Raw genomic sequence first — 18,553 nt, 5'->3', positions numbered from 1 at the left:
TACTACTACTGGAATTTCAGTTCCAGAAATTTACTTTCTTTTGTTTGCTACTTATATAAGAAACAGAGCATTTGGAGTGCTCACCTTGTCAAAGCCATGACATGGTGACTCTAGAGGTCCCTAAGGAAATTTTCTCTCTTACAGCTTTCTTATGTTTCTATTTGATTGTTTTAAAAAAGGAATAATATGTAATACTTATATTAAAAAGTATAAACTTTTAAAACTTTCTCCATATATCCAACTCATCAGAGATAACCACTATTAAGTCTGTTTTATGTAATTCAGTACAGCAATAAATTATAGCTCATTGAAAAAAAATAGGAGTTCATGAGTTATACTGATAAAAATAAATAAGTGGAGAAAAAGGAGTGACTTGCTTAACAACAAGATGCTAAGTATTGATGGAGATGGTGGAGGACGTGCTGGATTCAAATCAGCATTCTGTAACTGTCATGGTACAAACTGGATCAGGTAAGATTCATCCATAGATACTATGTAGAAGAGTCATCTGAGGTATTCACTCTAGAAGCGTCTCCTACTGTAAAATATTAGGCTCCCTAGACGGAAATTCTACCAAATAGAAGTTCCTACACTTCAGGTAGGGAAGTTTTGGCAGATAGGTTTCATAGTCTGTGGAAACTTCAGTTGATGGCAGTGGCCTCATGGACCAACTTGCTAGGAAGGAATCTGAGATAGCTGAGCTCAGTATAAAGGAAGAGAACCCTGATAGGTCAGTGATGTCAAGAATAGTGGAATAAGGGACTGGTGGGGGCATTTCTGAGTCAGATCTGTCTTTATAGGTAAATGGATTGTATCCTCTAGAAATCCTTTCTACTCACATGCTGTCACATCTCTGTGCATTTTTGCAGATTCATTCACATGTCTCCAATATACACTTCTGCACTTCTGAGAGCTTTCATTATTCCTTCAGACTCTGTTCAAACTTTACTTTCTTTATGAAGTGTTCTCTAGCTTCTCCAAGGATATTCTGAGATGAGCAGATTGTGTGCCTCTGGAAATCTGATTCTTGGTCTCTCTTACCATACAGTCTCTGCAGCAGCAGTGCAGTGACTGACTAGAAGAAAGCATCAAAAGTATGATGAATAAGTAACTAAATGATTAGTCTCAAGAATGTTATAATCTGGGGTGACTGGGTGTCTCAGGTGGTGACGCCTGTGCCCTCTGTTCAGGTCAGGATCTGCTGGGGGTTTGACCCTGCATATTGCCCTATGTGATCTAGGGATTCTATTTTCTTGTTTGCAAAATGGGAATGATGATGGTTACAATGATGATGACCATACTGGAGGGGATTTCATGAGTACGACACAAGCTAACACATCCAGTGGGCTCCCACCCACACAGTAGGACTCTTCTATATGGTGGCTTTTACTTGTGAATGCATAGTATGTGTCCCCACTTTTTAACGTGTTACCTCGTAGTGTTCTCTACAGTCACTTTTATTGGGTATGATAAAATCCAATACAAACATTTCCATACTTGGTAAGTGGCGGTGTAGGATATAACCCGGATTGGCCTGATAACAAATTCTGTAAAGATTCCATTATACTAGCATCCTTCACAGACATGTGACAATCTGAACACACAGAGCGTGGCTTCTCATTTTGTCTAGTACTAGCCCTGTTGCCAGCTTTTGAGCTTTCATTTATCTCTGAGAAGATATGGGATGTTATTTGTGAATGTGTGTATATGTATTTAACTCTGCTGACTGCCATGATCCCTATGTCCAAATTGGGTCAACCAGGATCCTGAGAAGTATGGCAGTAACGTTTTGCTGTATGTTTGTTGGCTTAGAGCTCTGAGTGCATTTGGTTGTGTTTGGTATAACTGTATGAGCCCAGGAAAATATCAGTTAGAAATGGTCCTTCTGTCCTGAGCTGTTTATAGGAGTTCTTAAAGTTCTCAAATTCCTCGACATTAGTCTTGATGAGGATTCTTTGGATTTGACGACAAAAAGGAAGGCCAATATAAACAAGTGAGACTACATCACTCTGAAATGCATCTGCACAGTAAAGGAAACCATCAACAAGATGAAAAGGCAACCTCTAGGATGGGAGAAAACAGAGTAGTAGAAAAGTGGTTACCAGTGACTGGAGGGTAGAAGAAATAAGGAAAGGTTGGTAAAGGGGCACAAACTCTCAGCTACACATGAATAAAGTCTCAGGATCCAAAATAGAACATGGGGACCTGATGCATCTTTATTCCACTGAATATTTTTCACTTTTTTTTAGATTTTATTTTGTTATTTGACAGAGAAAGAGTGGGCAAGCCAGGGGAAGCCAGAGAGGGAGAAGCAGACTCCTCACTGAGCAGGAGCCTACCATTAGGCTCCATCACAAGGTCCCAGGACAATGACCCAACCGAATACAGATGCTTAACTGACTGAGTCACACAGGTGCCCCAAAACACATCTTTTTTTTTTTTTCTTTAAGTTTCAATGAAATTCTTAAAGTGCCTCAAGATGACAGCTAATGAAAAAATGTTCCTGAGCACATGGGTGGCTCATTTTGTTAAGCATGTGAGTGTGACTCTTCATGATCCTGGCTTCTTGGAATGGAGCCTTGAGTTGGGCTCCCTACTCAGGGAGGAGTCTGTTTCTCTTTCTCCCTCTGCCAACCCCTCCCCCCCATCATGTTCTCTCTTTCTCTCTCATTCTCTCAAATAAACAAATAAAGAAAAACAAAAGACATTTCCTCTTCCATTTAAGAAGCAGGAAAGAATGTGAGTGATCCTGACATAAACCCTAAAGTGAAATTGCTATAGCAATGAAACCGTTATTTAATAGTGGTTGTGAAAGTTATTTGTATTTTCCCATCCTAAAAAGTGAATCAAATCTTTTAAGCATCCCTTCTGTTATAAAGAAAATAGCCAACATCTCATTTCTATAGCAATGAGGAAATTGGTTAGGAGGAAGGTAACCCTGTGTTAGTCAAATCGGTTGTTTTTGTTTTTGTTTTCCCCAGCTCTCTTTTTTTTAATTTTATTTTTTAAAAGATTTTATTTATTTATTCATAGACACAGAGAGAGACAGGCAGAGACACAGACAGAGGGAGAAGCAGGCTCCATGCAGGGAGCCCGATGTGGGACTCGATGCCCGGTCTCCAGGATCACACCCCAGGCTGCAGGCGGCACCAAACCGCTGCGCCACCGGGGCTGCCCTCCCCAGCTCTCAAGTGTGGTGGAAGGACCATGGACTTTGACCAGAGCCACTAACTTTTGAATTCTGGCTCCATCACTTCCTCTCCATCCCCTTTGAGAATTTACTTAGTTTCTCCCTGCCTACTTTCTTTTGCAAAATAAGGGTGAGGATGGTGAAGTCTCTTTTGCTGGACTGTGAGGAAGGCAGAAAGTCCGGAGGGCAGTTGGTCCCACGGTGCGAGTCCTCCCCATCCTGCTGTGTGTGCAGCCTCCTTCTCTCAGCTCCTCTGGCCTGGGTGACGTCATCAGAACCGGGGAAGAGAAATCTGATCACATGAGCCATTGAAGAAACCTGCTTCTTAGAATTCAGCTTTGAATTTAGTTTTAGTTCAGGGCTCCTGCCGCCCTGTGGATGTCTTGGGTAGTGAAACAGTCTGAGAAACTAAAAGGGGGACTGCTGTCCCTGTAATCTTCCTGAGAGTCCCCCTGTGAGCATCGGAGGACTGAGCACAGGCAGCCTTCCAGTGTGGTCTGTGAGGTGGGATGTCTGTAGAGCAGGGTCAGGGAATGAAATCCTTAAAGCATCCATCCTCCTCTGGTGACCTGGCCCCTCCTCAGTTTAGACTCGAATGCTCCATCCTAAGGAATCTGAATGTCCAGGAGTCAACTCAGAAAGAGAATTTTAGGCCTCCTGACTTCCAATTGAACACTCTTCCCACTTACACAATTGGATAGGAGAAGCTTAGAGCTGCAGTTAGCTGAGGGTTATTTTTCCTTTATATTTTATGGGCTGCAGTTTGTTCATCAGTTAATTATTTTGCCTTATGACACTGTATTTACAAGTTCTCTTCTAGTTATTTCCTGGGTGCTGCCAATTTCTTATCTTTCTAATCATTTTCTTGTCGTGTGTGTGTGTGTGTGTGCTTGAGTGTATAACTTTTGGGTAAAGGTTTAATACCCTGTCCAGGTCGGCTGAAGATCCTTTGCAAGTTTCGACTTCTGTGGATTCCTCCTGCTTTCTGAAATATCCCTCCCCATCTCTCATGCATGCAAATGCTATTTTTTAAGGCACATTTCAAGATCTGCTACTTCTTTTGAGACCTTCAGGCCACCATGGCTAGGGCTGTCTCCTTTGAGGATTCATATCACTGACATATGTTATTGAAACATGGATATTATCACTCCTTTAGCTTCTCTATGCCCTCTTTGAAAGCAAAGTCTAGGTCTTAATTGTGTTCCTATGAGCACTTGAATACCCAGCCTATAGATGATTAATACGTATTGCCTGATTCATTGGCATGTCCCTGCTTTCATTTCCCTTTTCGTTCACATTTCCACCTTTCCAAGGAAGCGGGGGAAGAAACCTCTGATCTGTTTAAGATGAATGCTTTTTGTTTCCACTGTTTTCGTGTCACCTGGGTCCTCATTTGTGCACATTGCTTTATAAGCAGACAAGTGAGCCCAAGACAGAGGTAGACAGCTTGACTTCTCCCATGTATTCCAGTTCCCAGCAGTTTTCCTATGAGTTGGGATCTCTGTTCAAGCGCTTTCTCCAATAAAGGGTTTCTTTTTTTCCTTCTCTGAGTCAACTGATAGTATCACTCTAAATTCTCAGGTGGAGTTTTGGAGAACTAAATGTGACAACATGTTTGAAGACTGATTTCTGGTTATGAATTTTCAGTGCAGATTCTTTTTCTTTCTCCCCTTATTTCCAAGGTTCAAACCTATAGTTTACTATTTCTTTTTCTGAGGAGAGGAGTGGTTTGTTGTTGTGTTGCTGTTCCTTTAATATGTCTGTTTTTTTGCAGTGCCCCTTACCATGAGAGTGTAGCTTTATCTGTTCCATGTGCATGCGTGTGTGTGGAGGGATTCATGCCCATGAATTATCATCCAGCTGAATAATGATTGTTGATTATTAGGGATCTTGAGTGAGTACTCAGTTTTTTGTTTGTTCTTTTTTCTCATGGGCTATTATCTGGTTGGGCAGATTCCCTTAGGGGGGATCACAATGTCAGGCTTTAATTCCCTCTGTAGGTTGTTCCTTTTGTTTAATTTTGTTGCATCTATGAGCATTTCCTTTGATATTGTCCAGCTGGGGAATGCACTGAAAAATATTTTTTTTCATATCATACCTGGAATTCTAGTTGTTGGAATTGCAATGGTTGCTCTCCATGTGCACAGTGATGGCTCATTAATTTGTTTATTTCACAGAGCAGTTCTATTCTGATTTTTGACTGAGATTACACTGAGTTGATTGAAGAATTCATGAAGCCTTAATATGTTTCCAAAAACTTACTATTTTTAAGATTTTATTTATTTATTCATGAGAGACACAGAGAGAGAGAAGCAGAGACATAGGCAGAGGGAGAAGCATGCAGGGAGACTGATGTGGGACTCAATCCTGGATCCGGGTTCAAAGCCTGAACCAAAGGCGGACACCCAACCGCTAAGCCATCCAGGTGTTCCTCCAATAACTTATTCTTGCCATTCTTTTTTTTTTTTTTTTTTTTTTATTCTTGCCATTCTTAAGCATGGCAAGCATCTTTCCATTTCTTTACATCTTTGTTATGTCTTTCAGGGACTTTTATCTTTTCCTTTTAAAGCTTTTACAATTTAAGTTTTTGTAATAGTTTCTTCTCAAACTTGTAATTTTTTTTTAAAGATCTTATTTGTATATACACAAAAGACAGAGAAAGAGAGAGAGAGAGGCAGAGACACAGGCAGAGGGAGAAGCAGGCTCCATGCAGGGAGCCGATATGGGACTCGATCCCATGACTCCAGGATCATGGGCTGACCCTAAGGCAAATGCTTAACTGCTGAGCCACCCAGGCATCCCAAACAAACTTGCAATTTTGATTATTACTGCAATAGAAATAGTTAACAATTAGATTGTACATACTATGTGCCAGACATTCGTTCAAATCCTTTAGTAATCTTTTACCTGGCAAGTCTGTTTACTACCTTGAAGTTTCCTGTCATTAGATTTCTCTTGCATTTCCAGTAAATGCAATTATATCACCATTGTTATTTGACTCTTTCCTTGCTTTCTTTTTAAATACTTATGCCTATTTTTTGTTTAATCATTTATTTTTATTTTTATTTATTTATTTTTAAATGTTTAATCATTTTTTAAATTGCTGTCTTATTTGGTGCCTCCCTTTAAGGAAATTGTTTTTTTCCTGTGTGTTTCATTAGTCTTGATTGTAAGTTTATCTTTGCATTTGAGAATTCTCCTTTTCCTGACTGTGGACACTTTTCAAATTCACTGTCACCTACCCCCAGTGTTGGAGTAGAGACACTTGGAATTGACCAGCATAAAATTTTCCTATTATTCCTACTAGGATTTTCTATTCCTTTTGAGTGTTGCCAGCCACCTGGAACCTATAATGACTCCGTGACCCAGTTTTTCATACTGGTTTCTTCAGTCTGGAGCAGTTGCTGAACTGTGGACTGTTTGATTCTGTGTGTGTGTGTGTGTGCGCGCGCGCGCGCGTGCAGGAGGTGTGGTATCAGGGCCAACCTGCCGGACTGCTTTACATTCCTTCTCTTTGTAGTCACCCTACTGATTGTCCTTGGCTCCCCTATCCTCTTTATTTTCATTAGTTATGAGTTAGAGAAAATTTTATAAGTAATGCAACTTTTCTGTTTTCCTTATGACATTCTTTTTTCCGGTAGTTACAGATTTATTCCTTATTTTTTGTTAATTTTCAAGATTTGTTGTGAAGTGAATTTTGTTGTTTTTACACATTCTGTTACTAATATCCACCTACTAATTATTAATGCCACTTATTAATTGTTTTTCTCATTCCTAACTATTTTTTATTGTCTCAACTGTTAGGAAACCACACTAACAATAGCAGTAGTGAAAGGATATTTGTAACCAGTAATCTCTGATGAATACATAGATCTGGGAAATGCTGGGCTGAGTAAAACTGAATAATTATCAGAGATCATCCTATAAATTGACTTCATCTTGCACTTTCTAAAAGTGCAATTTACAATTATTTCACCTATTTCTCTCCACAAGTAGATAATAATCAGTAGAACTTCAAGTTGAGAAAAATATGTTCAAGTATTACCTGGGATTTACATTATTGGTACACAGCAGAGTAACACTCAATGCCCAAGGTAACACAGCTAGTAAAAGCACAAAATCTACAGCCAGACAGTGGGTACAAGTTCCCTTCACTTACACACAAGTTGTATCATTTTTGGAATCCTTTTAATTTCCCCATCTCTTACTTTCTCACCTGCAAAATGTTATTAATTAGATTACAGTCCTCAAATATTTACTGATAGATAGAGCTTAGAAATGTTACAAGCATATAATATGGGCTCAATAAATCATCATTGTCCATATGATTGTGAACTATTTTGAAGTCACAGCCAGAGTATTTTACGATTTTTTATTTATTTGAAAGAGAGGAAGAGAGAAAACAAGAGCTGGGTGAGGGGCAATGGCAGAGAGAAAAGCAGCACCTCCATAAGCAGGGAGCCCAACGTGGGGCTTCATCACGGGACCCTGGTATCATGACCTGAGCCGAAGGCAGCAACTTAACTGCCTGAGCCACCTAGCCACTCCACATCCGGCATCTTTTAACATTGTATCGTTATATGTATGACTAATTGTTTTTTGAGAGAGAGTGAGAGAACAAGACAGACAGTGCACAGGTGGGCAGCAGTGGGAGAAGGGGCAGATGGAGAAGGGGAGAGAGAAGCCTAAGCAGGATCCATGGCCAGCACGGTATTGTAGGGCTTGATCCAAAACCCTAAGATCATGACCCAAACTGGATCAAGAGTAAGACACTAATTGACTGAGCCACCCAGGTACCCTAGACTAATTTTAAAGTTCCTTTTGAATTTAGGCATAAGGTCAAAAGAAAAAACGAGAACCCTCCTAAGTGCAAATATACACACAGTACATAAGTATTGTTTAAGCATTTGCAGTGCTAACTTAACCTAGATTCTAGACAATATAAAATGTGGCAGGAGAGCAGTGTTGAAGAAGAAAGATTCTGCTATCTCTCATAGAGCTTACATACGGAAAAGGAGACAAGTGATAAAATATAATTATACTAGTGGCCCCTGGAGGGCTCAATTGGAAGAACATGTAACTCTGGAGCACCTGACTCTTGATTCGGCTCAGGTCATGATCTCAGGATTGTGAGTAAAAGCCCCATGTTGAGTGTAGAGATTACTTACAAGTAAAATCTTAAAAAAAACAATTATACCAAAACAAAGTCATTAGAGTTGTACTAAGGGCTTTAATGCATGACATCATTTAGTAATGTACTACTCATAAAACTGAAATATTCATGGTCAATTGCAGTGACTAGAATTTTATTTTCCCAAATGCATATCTGGAATATGACTGCCTTTATTTTTAAAGACTTATTTATTTGAGAGAGAGAGTGGGGCAGCCCAGGTGGCTCAGCAGTTTAGTGCCACCTTCAGCCCAGAGATGGGTTTGGAGACCCAGGATTGAGTCCTGCGTCAGGCTCCCTGCTTGGAGCCTGCTTCTCCCTCTGCCTGTGTCTCTGCCTCTCTCTCTGTGTGTCTCTCATGAATAAATAAATAAAAAACCTTTTTTAAAAAAAGCTCAAAAAATAAAAAATAAATAAAATAAAAAGAGAGAGAGAGTGAATGAGTGTTGGGAAGGGTAGATGGAGAGGGAGAAAAAGAATCTAAAGCAGACTCCCCGCTGAGCACCCAATCTAATATTGGGCTGGATACCAAGACTTCAAGAACATGACCTTAGCTGAAATTAAGAGTCAGATGCTCAACCAATTGAAGCACCCAGGCACCCTAATAAATGCCTTTGGAAATGTTGAAAGATGTTATAGCAGAATATCCATGGTTTCTATTAAGAGAGTCAAAAACAAAACTTTATCATTTTTATCTTTTACTATTCAAGTGAGGAAAACAAAGCATCTGACAGGTGAAAGGTCAGCTCTTTGGAGACATGTTCTCAATTGTGAAAAGAAGGACAGATCTTCTGTCTGCTTTTGTTGTTGCAAGTTTCCAGAGGGAGATGCCTGAGACAGAACAAATATGCATCATTGTGTTCATGGACTACAGGTAGGATGTTACTAAATGGCTGTATTTTGAGTGCTGTGTTCCTTCAAATTCCTATCTTGAAATCCTAATCCCAAAGATGATGGTATTAGGAGGTAGGGCCTCAAGGAGATGCTAAGGTCATCAAGATGGTTCCTTTGTGAATGGGAAAAGTGTTCTTCTGAGAGATCCTTCAGAGGTCGCTCCTCCCTCCCCTCTTTCACTGAGTGAGGATACAGGGAGAGGTTGGCAGTGTGCAATTGCAAGAAGGCCTTTGCCCAACCACACTGGCAAAATTGGACTGCCAGTGCCACCCTGCAGCTGGACATCCAGCCCCCAGAATTGTGAGAAATAGATTTCTGTTGTTCTTAAGTTGCCCAGTCTGTGGTATTTTGTTATGGGCAGACTGAATGGCCTATGACAAATAAAAAATTAATACTTCCTGTGTATTGATCAGAGATCACTGACTATAAAAATTCTTTCATTACTTGTGTTAACTTTGTGATTTATTCCCATGTGGCCCAATAAGAAATATCCTTCAGTCTTTGCTGAGGGTCACATTGAGCTGCGAGGTGCTGCAGGGGTGTCTTTAGAGTCAGCACCATGGCAGAAGACATCAAGTCCAAAATCAAGAACTACCAGACTGCCCCTTTTGACAGCCGCTTCCCCAACCAGAACCAGACTAGGAACTGCTGGCAGAACTACCTGGACTTCCACCGCTGTGAGAAGGCAATGACTGCTAAAGGGGGTGATGTCTCTGTGTGCGAATGGTACCGGCGAGTGTACAAGTCCCTCTGCCCCATATCCTGGGTGTCGGCCTGGGATGACCGCCGGGCAGAAGGCACATTTCCTGGGAAGATCTGAATTGGCTCCTCCCACCTCTCCTCTGTCCTCCATCCTTCTCCCAGGGTGGTGAAGGGGGACCTGGGTACATGGTGATCCCCACCCTGGGATCCTGAATCATGGCTTAACTAATAATAAATACTCATTGGAAAAGTGTAAAAAAAAAAAAAAAAAAAGAAATATCCTTCAGGTTCTAAGGATTTGTTAATATATAAATAATATAATAACATATAAATATATATTTATATATAAACAGTAAATAAGTATATTAATATGTTATCATATAGTTTTAAATATGTAAATTACAAGTATTGATATTGGTGGAATCAATAAATTAGCAATTAATATATAAATAATATCTACCATTTCAGATATATACTGACTGCTCACTATGTCCTAGGCACATTTCTAGGCATTTGGGGACATATCAGTGAGAAAAATGGGCCAGGATATCTGATTTTGGTTACTTTAAGTAAGGCAACAGAAAATACCCTCTGTTCTCTATGTGGGGAAAGATGAGGGAGGGTCAGGTCCCTGCTACTGAGGGAAGAATAAAGACACCTGAGCTCCAATCAAGGCAAGGGACCTCTGAAATGTATCTCTTGTCTCGAGGTTTGCTGGCCTGAGGTATTTTCACAGGTTACCCTCCTTAGGGTGTGCGCTGTGGGCTCACTGGTAGCCACGGATGTTCTCTCAGTGGTCACTTACTATGCCAAGCATTACAGGGCCTCTCTATCTGCAGGCAGAGCGTTCAGGGCACATGGAGAGGATGGTGACCTTTCCAGAGTCATGCGACAGAGTAATGGGAGTTGAAGCCAGGACAAAGGATGAGGAAGGAAAGGATTTTTAAGGAAGCATTGCTAAAAGAATGAGATTTGAAGCTTTAGAAAGATGTTATAGCTACATATAGCTACATGTTATAGCTATATAGATGTATATAGATACATTAAAACAGTCACCTGGGATCCTTTCCATTAGATTTTTGCCTTAGGAGTCCTCCCTGAGAAGATTCTATGAAAAGAAGAGTGGACAAAAGAAGAGCACACTGCCGTGGAGCAGCCTCTAACACAGAATGCAGAAGCCAGGTCTGAACACAAGGTGAAAAATCATGTAGTGATACAAATACCCATGAACATCTTGTAATTGACTCAAGTGAAAGGACTTCACATGTGTCATGTTTACAACTATGCATAAGTTCCTATCACTCTTTGTTACTCACTTTTCTTTGTGCCTTTACTCAACTCTTCAATCTTTGTCTCAGGAAGATTAACAAATCCAGCACCAGCCACACATCTGGCCACATGATCCACACATTTCTTTTCCTATTTATTTCTATATCAAAAATCCTTGGGCAGCCTGGGTGGCTCAGCGGTTTAGCACTGCCTTCAGCCCAGGGCATGATCCTTGAGACCCGGGATTGAGTTCCACGTCAGGCTCTCTGCATGGAGCCTGCTTCTCCCTCTGCCTGTGTCTTTGCCTCTCTCTCTCTCTCTCTCTCTCTCTCTCTCTCTCTGCGTCTCTCATGAATAAATAAATAAAATCTTTAAAAAAAATCCTTCACATCAATTGCACCAATGTCCTTAGTCAATATACATTGACTCTCTTCAGCTTGACTGGACTTAGTCTAAGTGATGATCAATGTATATCCAATATTTTAATAAATTAAATGTGTGTATGAAAACTTTCTTTGTGGGATCCCTGGGTGGCGCAGCGGTTTGGCGCCTGCCTTTGGCCCAGGGCGCGATCCTGGAGACCCGGGATCGAATCCCACATCGGGCTCCGAGGTGCATGGAGCCTGCTTCTCCCTCTGCCTGTGTCTCTGCCTCTCTCTCTCTCTGTGACTATCGTAAATAAATAAATAAAAAATTAAAAAAAGAAAAAGAAAACTTTCTTTGTAACATTGGAAATCATCTGGGTGAGCAGTAGGTAGTGCAGGACTCTTTGGGATAAACTGGATTGGAAGTCTGGAGGTTTAAGTGAGGCCTCTGGCCCTCTTTATCTCTCTGTGTATATCTCACAAAGGCTGAGCCCAAGAGGGACCCTCGAGTCCTTACCGACCTAGCCACATGATGGGGAGACAATGATCAGTCTGCCTTAAGGGAACAAGGCCAGCTAGGATTTACTCCAGGAAGCGCATGAACAAGAAAGTGTACTCTCATGGTATTGGCCAGATCATGCCCTGATATTTTTGTTGCTGAACGAAAATATTAGTAAATCCTTTCCTCCCCTGAGAGGGAGCAGCAAGAGAGGTGGGCAGAGGGTGAGAGGAAGGACTAGAGACATAGGAGGAAGGACACAAGTGTATTTAGCAGGGTAAACAAGCCTTTCTCTCCATAAACCCCATTACAAACCAATTATGCTTATAGCGACATAAGGAACCCAAGCTTCTAATGAAAAACACCACCAAAGGAAAAATGCCTCATATTATTACTTTTTCAAAGAGAAGTTCCAATGCCTTCTACAGTAGAATGTAAAAAAAAAAAAAAAAAAAAAAAAAAAAAACAAAAAACAAAAAACAAAAAGCAAAAGACCCTGGAGTCCAACATTGCCTCTTCTGCAAATTCAACTTCTGTGTATCTTCCCTGAGCCATTCAGGTACCTAGTTGGAGTTTACCTTCCTTTTGTTGTAACTGAGCTTCAGCCCTCTGTCATTTGAATAATTATAGATCCATGAATCACTAAAGTTGAAAACTATCCCATTTATTGTCCAACTGCAGCATCTCATATGTTCTATTTCCTGAAGAAAAAACTTGCACGTAAAAAATTAGAAAAATATCTTTGTACTTAAGTTCAGGATTTTCCTTGAGTAATAACATTTAATTAGCAAAACCAATTTTCCCTCATTATTGCCAGTCACAGAAATAGGAAAATGGAAAAAGAAAAAAAAAACTGAAAAGATATTGTTTTGACCTTCAACTATCAAATTCTACCAGAAGTGCATAGTCCACACATCATGAGCCAAAAAATCAACTGGAAAAATGAAATCAATTGGAAGAAGTCTCTCCTTTAAGCAGTGAGCAGCGATCTTATGCTGTCTTTATAAATTCTCTATCAGGGAGCGGAATGCACACCTCTGTCTTCTTTAAAGCTTCATAAATATTGTCTACGGTTTCCTTTAGAAATTTCTCTTTCCCATTAGTTTATGAGAAGCCTCTGAATTCCCATTTCCTTGTTGAATCTCATGTTCCTAGCATCACAATGTTAAGTGGGGTTTGAGTTCTTCCACAAGAATTTTTTAAAGGTTTCTTCATTTATTTTAGGGAGAGACAGAGAGAGCACTGGAGCAAGGGGGCGGGGCGGAGGGAGAGAAGCTCAAGCTGCTGAGCACAGAGCCCCCCCAAGGTGGCTGGATCTCATGACCAAGGGATCATGCCCTGAGCTGAAATCAGGAGTCAGATTCTTCACAGACGGAGCCCCTAGGGGCCCCCACAGGATTGTTTTAAACACGACTCCGTTATGTGTAGTAGGGACATCTAAGCAACCTTATACTAAATTCATTTCTTCTGCTTTGAACGATGTATGTCTTCATCCCCAGCAGGAGCCTCAAACCTCTCAGCCAATTACTGTGTCTGTCACTGTTATTTCCTAGAGTGAAATTCTTTAGGCCTATGAATCTTGTCCCTAAAGGAGGCTTCTTTCTTGTGCTCAAGCTTACTTCAGCTGGAGAATTACTCTTACCTTATGCTTTCAACTAACTGCCCTTTTTATTGAGGAGTAACTTATACACAGTCTAGTGCACAGATCTTAGTCTATAGCTGATACCATTGTACATTTGAATATACTTGCTTGATTGCCTCCGCAATCAAGCTAAAGGACTTGTCAGTTGATTCAAAAATGAAACTCTTGATGTATGGGGAGCCAAATCAGTGCCTCTAGGTCTAGATGAGAAATAGGAGATCCCTTCCTGTAAGCTCTTTCCTTTCACCAAGCATGCTTTTCTCTAGCTTCTGATATTTTTCAGGTCATAAGTGTATTTTAAAATTTAAATTTTATTTTTTTTTTTTTTTTTTTTTTTTTTTTTTTAAAGATTTTATTTATTTATGAGAATGCGAGAGGAGAGAGAGAGAGGCAGAGACGCAGGCAGAGGGAGAAGCAGGCTCCATGCACCGGGAGCCCGACGTGGGATTCGATCCCGGGTCTCCAGGATCACACCCTGGGCCAAAGGCAGGCGCCAAACCACTGCGCCACCCAGGGATCCCAAAATTTAAATTTTAAATTTGAGGATTCAGAGTTGAAATGGAAGAGTCTCATTTCCACAAAATTTCCCATTCTTACCTTCCCAAAAGGCTGTTTCTTGGAGTGATGGGATCTTTTAAGTTGTTCTTGGATAAACAGGGTGTTAAGCTAGACTTGTATTTCTGGGTTTATTTATACTATTTGGATGTTAACTAAAGAGCAGTTACAATTTTCTAAAGAAGTTTTAACTAATTTTTTAATCAAATTGTGTCAAACCCCCACAGACGAACACTGAGTATTTTCTTTCAGAAACATGAGGTGAGGGGTGCTTGGCTGCCTTAGTATGGGAGCATGAGACTCTTGATCTGGGAGTGGTGAGTTTGAGCCCCACATGGGTGTACAGATTACATACATACATACATACATAAACAAACAAACAAACTAACTAAATAAATAAAATTGAAGGGATTAAGAATTATCTCTTACGAAAGCCGTGAGGGTTTATACAGGAGGAGTAGGAAGATTAATGAACCACAAGTATCTTGGATTCTTTTTTCTGTTTTTCCTGTAGTGATGCCCACATCACATCTTTGGACTATTCTGAGCTTCAGTTCAGAGAATGTTCTCCTTACCCATTAAATGGGGATCATTTGACTGAGTTGCTGTGGTTTTTACCAGGCCTATGTGAGATAGCAGTGCTTTGCACATAGTAGCTGCTTAATAAATGTTAGTTTTCTTTTTCCTATGGTTTTCTGGCTTATCTTCTATTCATTGTATTCAAGTAGTTCAAGGACCCATAACCAGAATAAGAGCTAAGATGCTTAAGGGTCTCTCTTTTTTTTTTTTTTTTTTCAGAGAGATCTTATTTATTTATTCATGAGAGACACAGAGAGAAAGGCAGTTACAAAGGCAGAGGGAGAAGCAGGCTTCAAGCAGGGAGCCCAATGTGGGACTGATCCCAGGACCTGAGGATTAGGCCCTGAGCCAAAGGCAGACACTTAATCACTGAGCCATCCAGGCATCCCTGCTTGCAGGTCTTGAAATGGACTGCCAGGGTCCCACTAATCCTTAGCTGTGTGACCTTACTTACATAGGTTTTAGTATTTTATTTGCAAAATGCAAAAAAATAATAGTAAATACTTATGATGTTTTGGTAGGGATTGAATGAGACAAAGTTATAAAGTCCTTCACACAGTGCATGGCACATGTAATACTAAATAAATGTTGCCATGTAAAACAGCAAAGGAAATGAAAAGGTAGAAATAGGTATTTCTATTAAGCTTTAAGGTAGCCATAGGAATTCACCTAAAGGGCCACATCAATATAAGAATGCAGAATGTAAGGAAAGATGGTAGGGAAACCACAGTGTGCAATGGGTCTATGTTTCTAATAACTGTTCTTCAGTTACCTACTGGGGCTACTTTTCTGTTACTTGAAACATACCAACATGTTCATATGGTCACTGATCTTTAAAGCTCTCCAGTCACCCCTGCAGTTGTCCCTGTGACCTACCACCAGCTGCCCACCTCACCTCAATAATGACTGCCGTGAACACACTTCTTGACCCTGACCAGCTTGTTCTCTAATTTCTACCCTTATTTCGTGTAAAAAATAGAAAAAGAAAGACAGTTGGCTGTGTAGGACCAGGGAAGACACCCCAAGAGAACATCTTTGACATGAACATTATCTTTGAGTTAAAAAGCAATCAAGACTCAGCAGATTCAGGAAGAGCTTTTTACCTCCCCCTCAGGGATCCCTGGGGGGCGCAGCGGTTTAGCGCCTGCCTTTGGCCCAGGGCGCAACCCTGAGACCTGGGATCGAATCCCACGTCAGGCTCCCGGTGCATAGAGCCTGCTTCTCCCTCTGCCTGTGTCTCTGCCTCTCTCTCTCTCTCTCTCACTGTGTGCCTATCATAAATAAATAAATAAAAATTTTAAAAAAATGATTTACCTCCCCATCAACTGCCTAAGAAAAAATTGAGATAGAGGACTTGTTCCAGCAGGAGAGCTATCACGTGAGTTAGATAAGTACATACCTAGCTATGGTAGACAGAGAGGAACCCCAGAGGCCTGCTTGATCAAAGTCCTGTATGTCCCATTGTTTCTGAGGGGCCCAAACATTTGTTTGCCAAACACTTACTCTTCTTCATCTTCCTGTAACTTGAACTCTGTCCCTTTGAAGTCCCAGACACCTACTCCCTTCCTTTTAGTTCGGAATGCCCTGTATATCTCATTTTGCCTGTCTTTGGAACTCTCCTGTCTGTGTAGATTCCTCATATGCAGAAAAAAAAATTATTTTCTCCTGCTGATCTGTCTCATGTTGATAGAAGACTTTACCTAAATTTTGACCATAATCTGTATTTTCTAACTGATTTAATTCTTCTTTAAGCATATCTTTTAATTCAGGCAAGAGACTATGTACGCAAAGCATCCTGTGATGAGAACAGAAATTACCCCCAACCCTGATGCTAGAAAGACCCTGATGATTGACCACAAGACAACGATTGAGCTGACCTTTTACTGTCTACATGCATGACTTCTGACCTTTGTTTCACATTTGCCTCCTATGTACCAAGAAATAGTTTCAGCACCTGGAGACAGTTTCTGAGACATTAGCCTGTGTCTTCTCAGTGTTGGCTCCACTGAAATAAATTCCTTTCTTATTTCATCACCACATGTTTCTCTGCCTTTGGATTTTGTCAGTGGCAAGTTTCCAAACCTGATCTGTTTGGAGCCCCTACAGCCATGTGCTCTTGCACACTGGGGCCTGAGTTACAACATATATTTAATTCTTAGTTGTGCTAGAAGGATGCTGAAGGGCAGAGGAAATTCTTCCTCCCCAACAACTGCAGTGTCACTTCCTTTAGGAGATAGTTCTGATTGTTCTCTGCCAATATCACCACTACCCTCAACACATGTCTTTATTCCCTTGGCTCACATCCACCTTTAGTTTTCTCCATGACTTTTTTATTTTTTTATTTATTTTTATTTTTATTTTTAATTTTTATTTATTTATGATAGTCACACACACACACACAGAGAGAGAGAGGCAGAGACATAGGCAGAGGGAGAAGCAGGCTCCATGCACCGGGAGCCCGAGTGGAATTCGATTCCGGGTCTCCAGGATCGCGCCCTGGGCCAAAGGCAGGCGCTAAACCGCTGCGACACCCAGGGTTCCCTATTTTTTTATTTTTTAAAAAGATTTATTTATTTATAATAGACATAGAGAGAGAGAGAGAGACAGAGACACAGGCAGAGGAATAAGCAGGCTCCATGCTGGGAGCCTGACACGGGACTCGATCCCGGGACCCAAGGATCGCTCCCTGGGCCAAAGGCAGGCGCCAAACCGCTGAGCCACCCAGGGACCCCTCCATGACTTTTTTAACAACTCAACTCCCCACTCACCCATCCCCACCTCTCACATACCTTATAATATGTTATATGCTCAGTAGATGAGAGGTAATCTTCTCTTTCATCCAGCTGTTCACACCAAAAGACAGAATTCATATGATCTAAGAAACATCATGTCACTATCGTCCTCCTCCTCATCAGTCATACTTATAGTACTTTTCTGGTAGGTCAGCATAAGCACTTTATAGGAGTCATCTCCCTCATTTTCAAAAAATATTGTAAGCTAATTACTCCTATTTCTCTTCTATAGACAAATAGGTTGAGGTTAGAGAGCTATACTATTTTGCCCAGATTACAAAAATAGTAAGTGAAGAAGACAGATTTTGAAACCACATGTGTTCAGGGCACAAAGGTAGCCCCTATATTTTACTCAGAACCAAAGGAGCTTAATTTCTTGGTGTGTTCTTCCAATCAAGTATTTTTCTAGTGCATGCTAAATAGTTTGGATTTGAATTGTTTGGTTTTTGTTTTTTGGGTTTCTTTGTAATTTTCCATAGACAATTGATAAAATAGCAATTTCAATCCTTAGAAACGCTGTTCAGACTCCCAGCATGTGACATAAGCATTTCTTCAGAGAGCATTTCATTCAGCTCTTTTGGGTGTTGTTTAAAAAAAAAAAAATCTTAAAAAGATTTTTAATTGGGATTGCTGTGTTGACATTTGTTTCTCATTCCTCATCATCAGCTCTTTAGGTTTTAATGCTCAAATTCACAAGGACAATAAACGGAGGAACCAAGCCTCAAGTTCACTGAAATCACTGGACTTGAACTTTCATGTTTGTGCAAGAAAGCCAACTTCTATTTAATTGTTTTTAACTCTGTCCGTCCCTTCCATGGAAGTTAGTTTGTCTTAACCTCCTTTCCTTGGTGCTCTGAAAAGGGCCATCCCCCACCAAATGGTTTTCTGGACTCTCT

General features: G+C 40.6%; 1 protein-coding gene across 1 annotated transcript; it reads left to right on the top strand.

The window, feature by feature from the left end:
- The first annotated feature begins 9,752 nt into the window (after nt 1–9,752).
- LOC144297670 (cytochrome c oxidase subunit 6B1) lies at nt 9,753–10,206 on the top strand. The gene has a single exon (XM_077871875.1). The coding sequence runs from the start codon at nt 9,814–9,816 to the stop codon at nt 10,072–10,074; it is 261 nt and encodes an 86-aa protein (XP_077728001.1). The 5' UTR covers nt 9,753–9,813; the 3' UTR covers nt 10,075–10,206.
- Nucleotides 10,207–18,553: the final 8,347 nt, after the last annotated feature.

Source organism: Canis aureus, chromosome 25, assembly GCF_053574225.1.
Source record: "Canis aureus isolate CA01 chromosome 25, VMU_Caureus_v.1.0, whole genome shotgun sequence".
Taxonomy (NCBI): Eukaryota; Metazoa; Chordata; class Mammalia; order Carnivora; family Canidae; genus Canis; species Canis aureus.
Note: the sequence above shows the minus strand (reverse complement) of the source record. Positions and strands in the feature narration are given on the sequence as shown.

Excerpts from the sequence above, each read along its gene's own strand:
- LOC144297670 (XM_077871875.1), top strand. The coding sequence starts at position 9,814 with ATGGCAGAAGACATCAAGTCCAAAATCAAGAACTACCAGACTGCCCCT.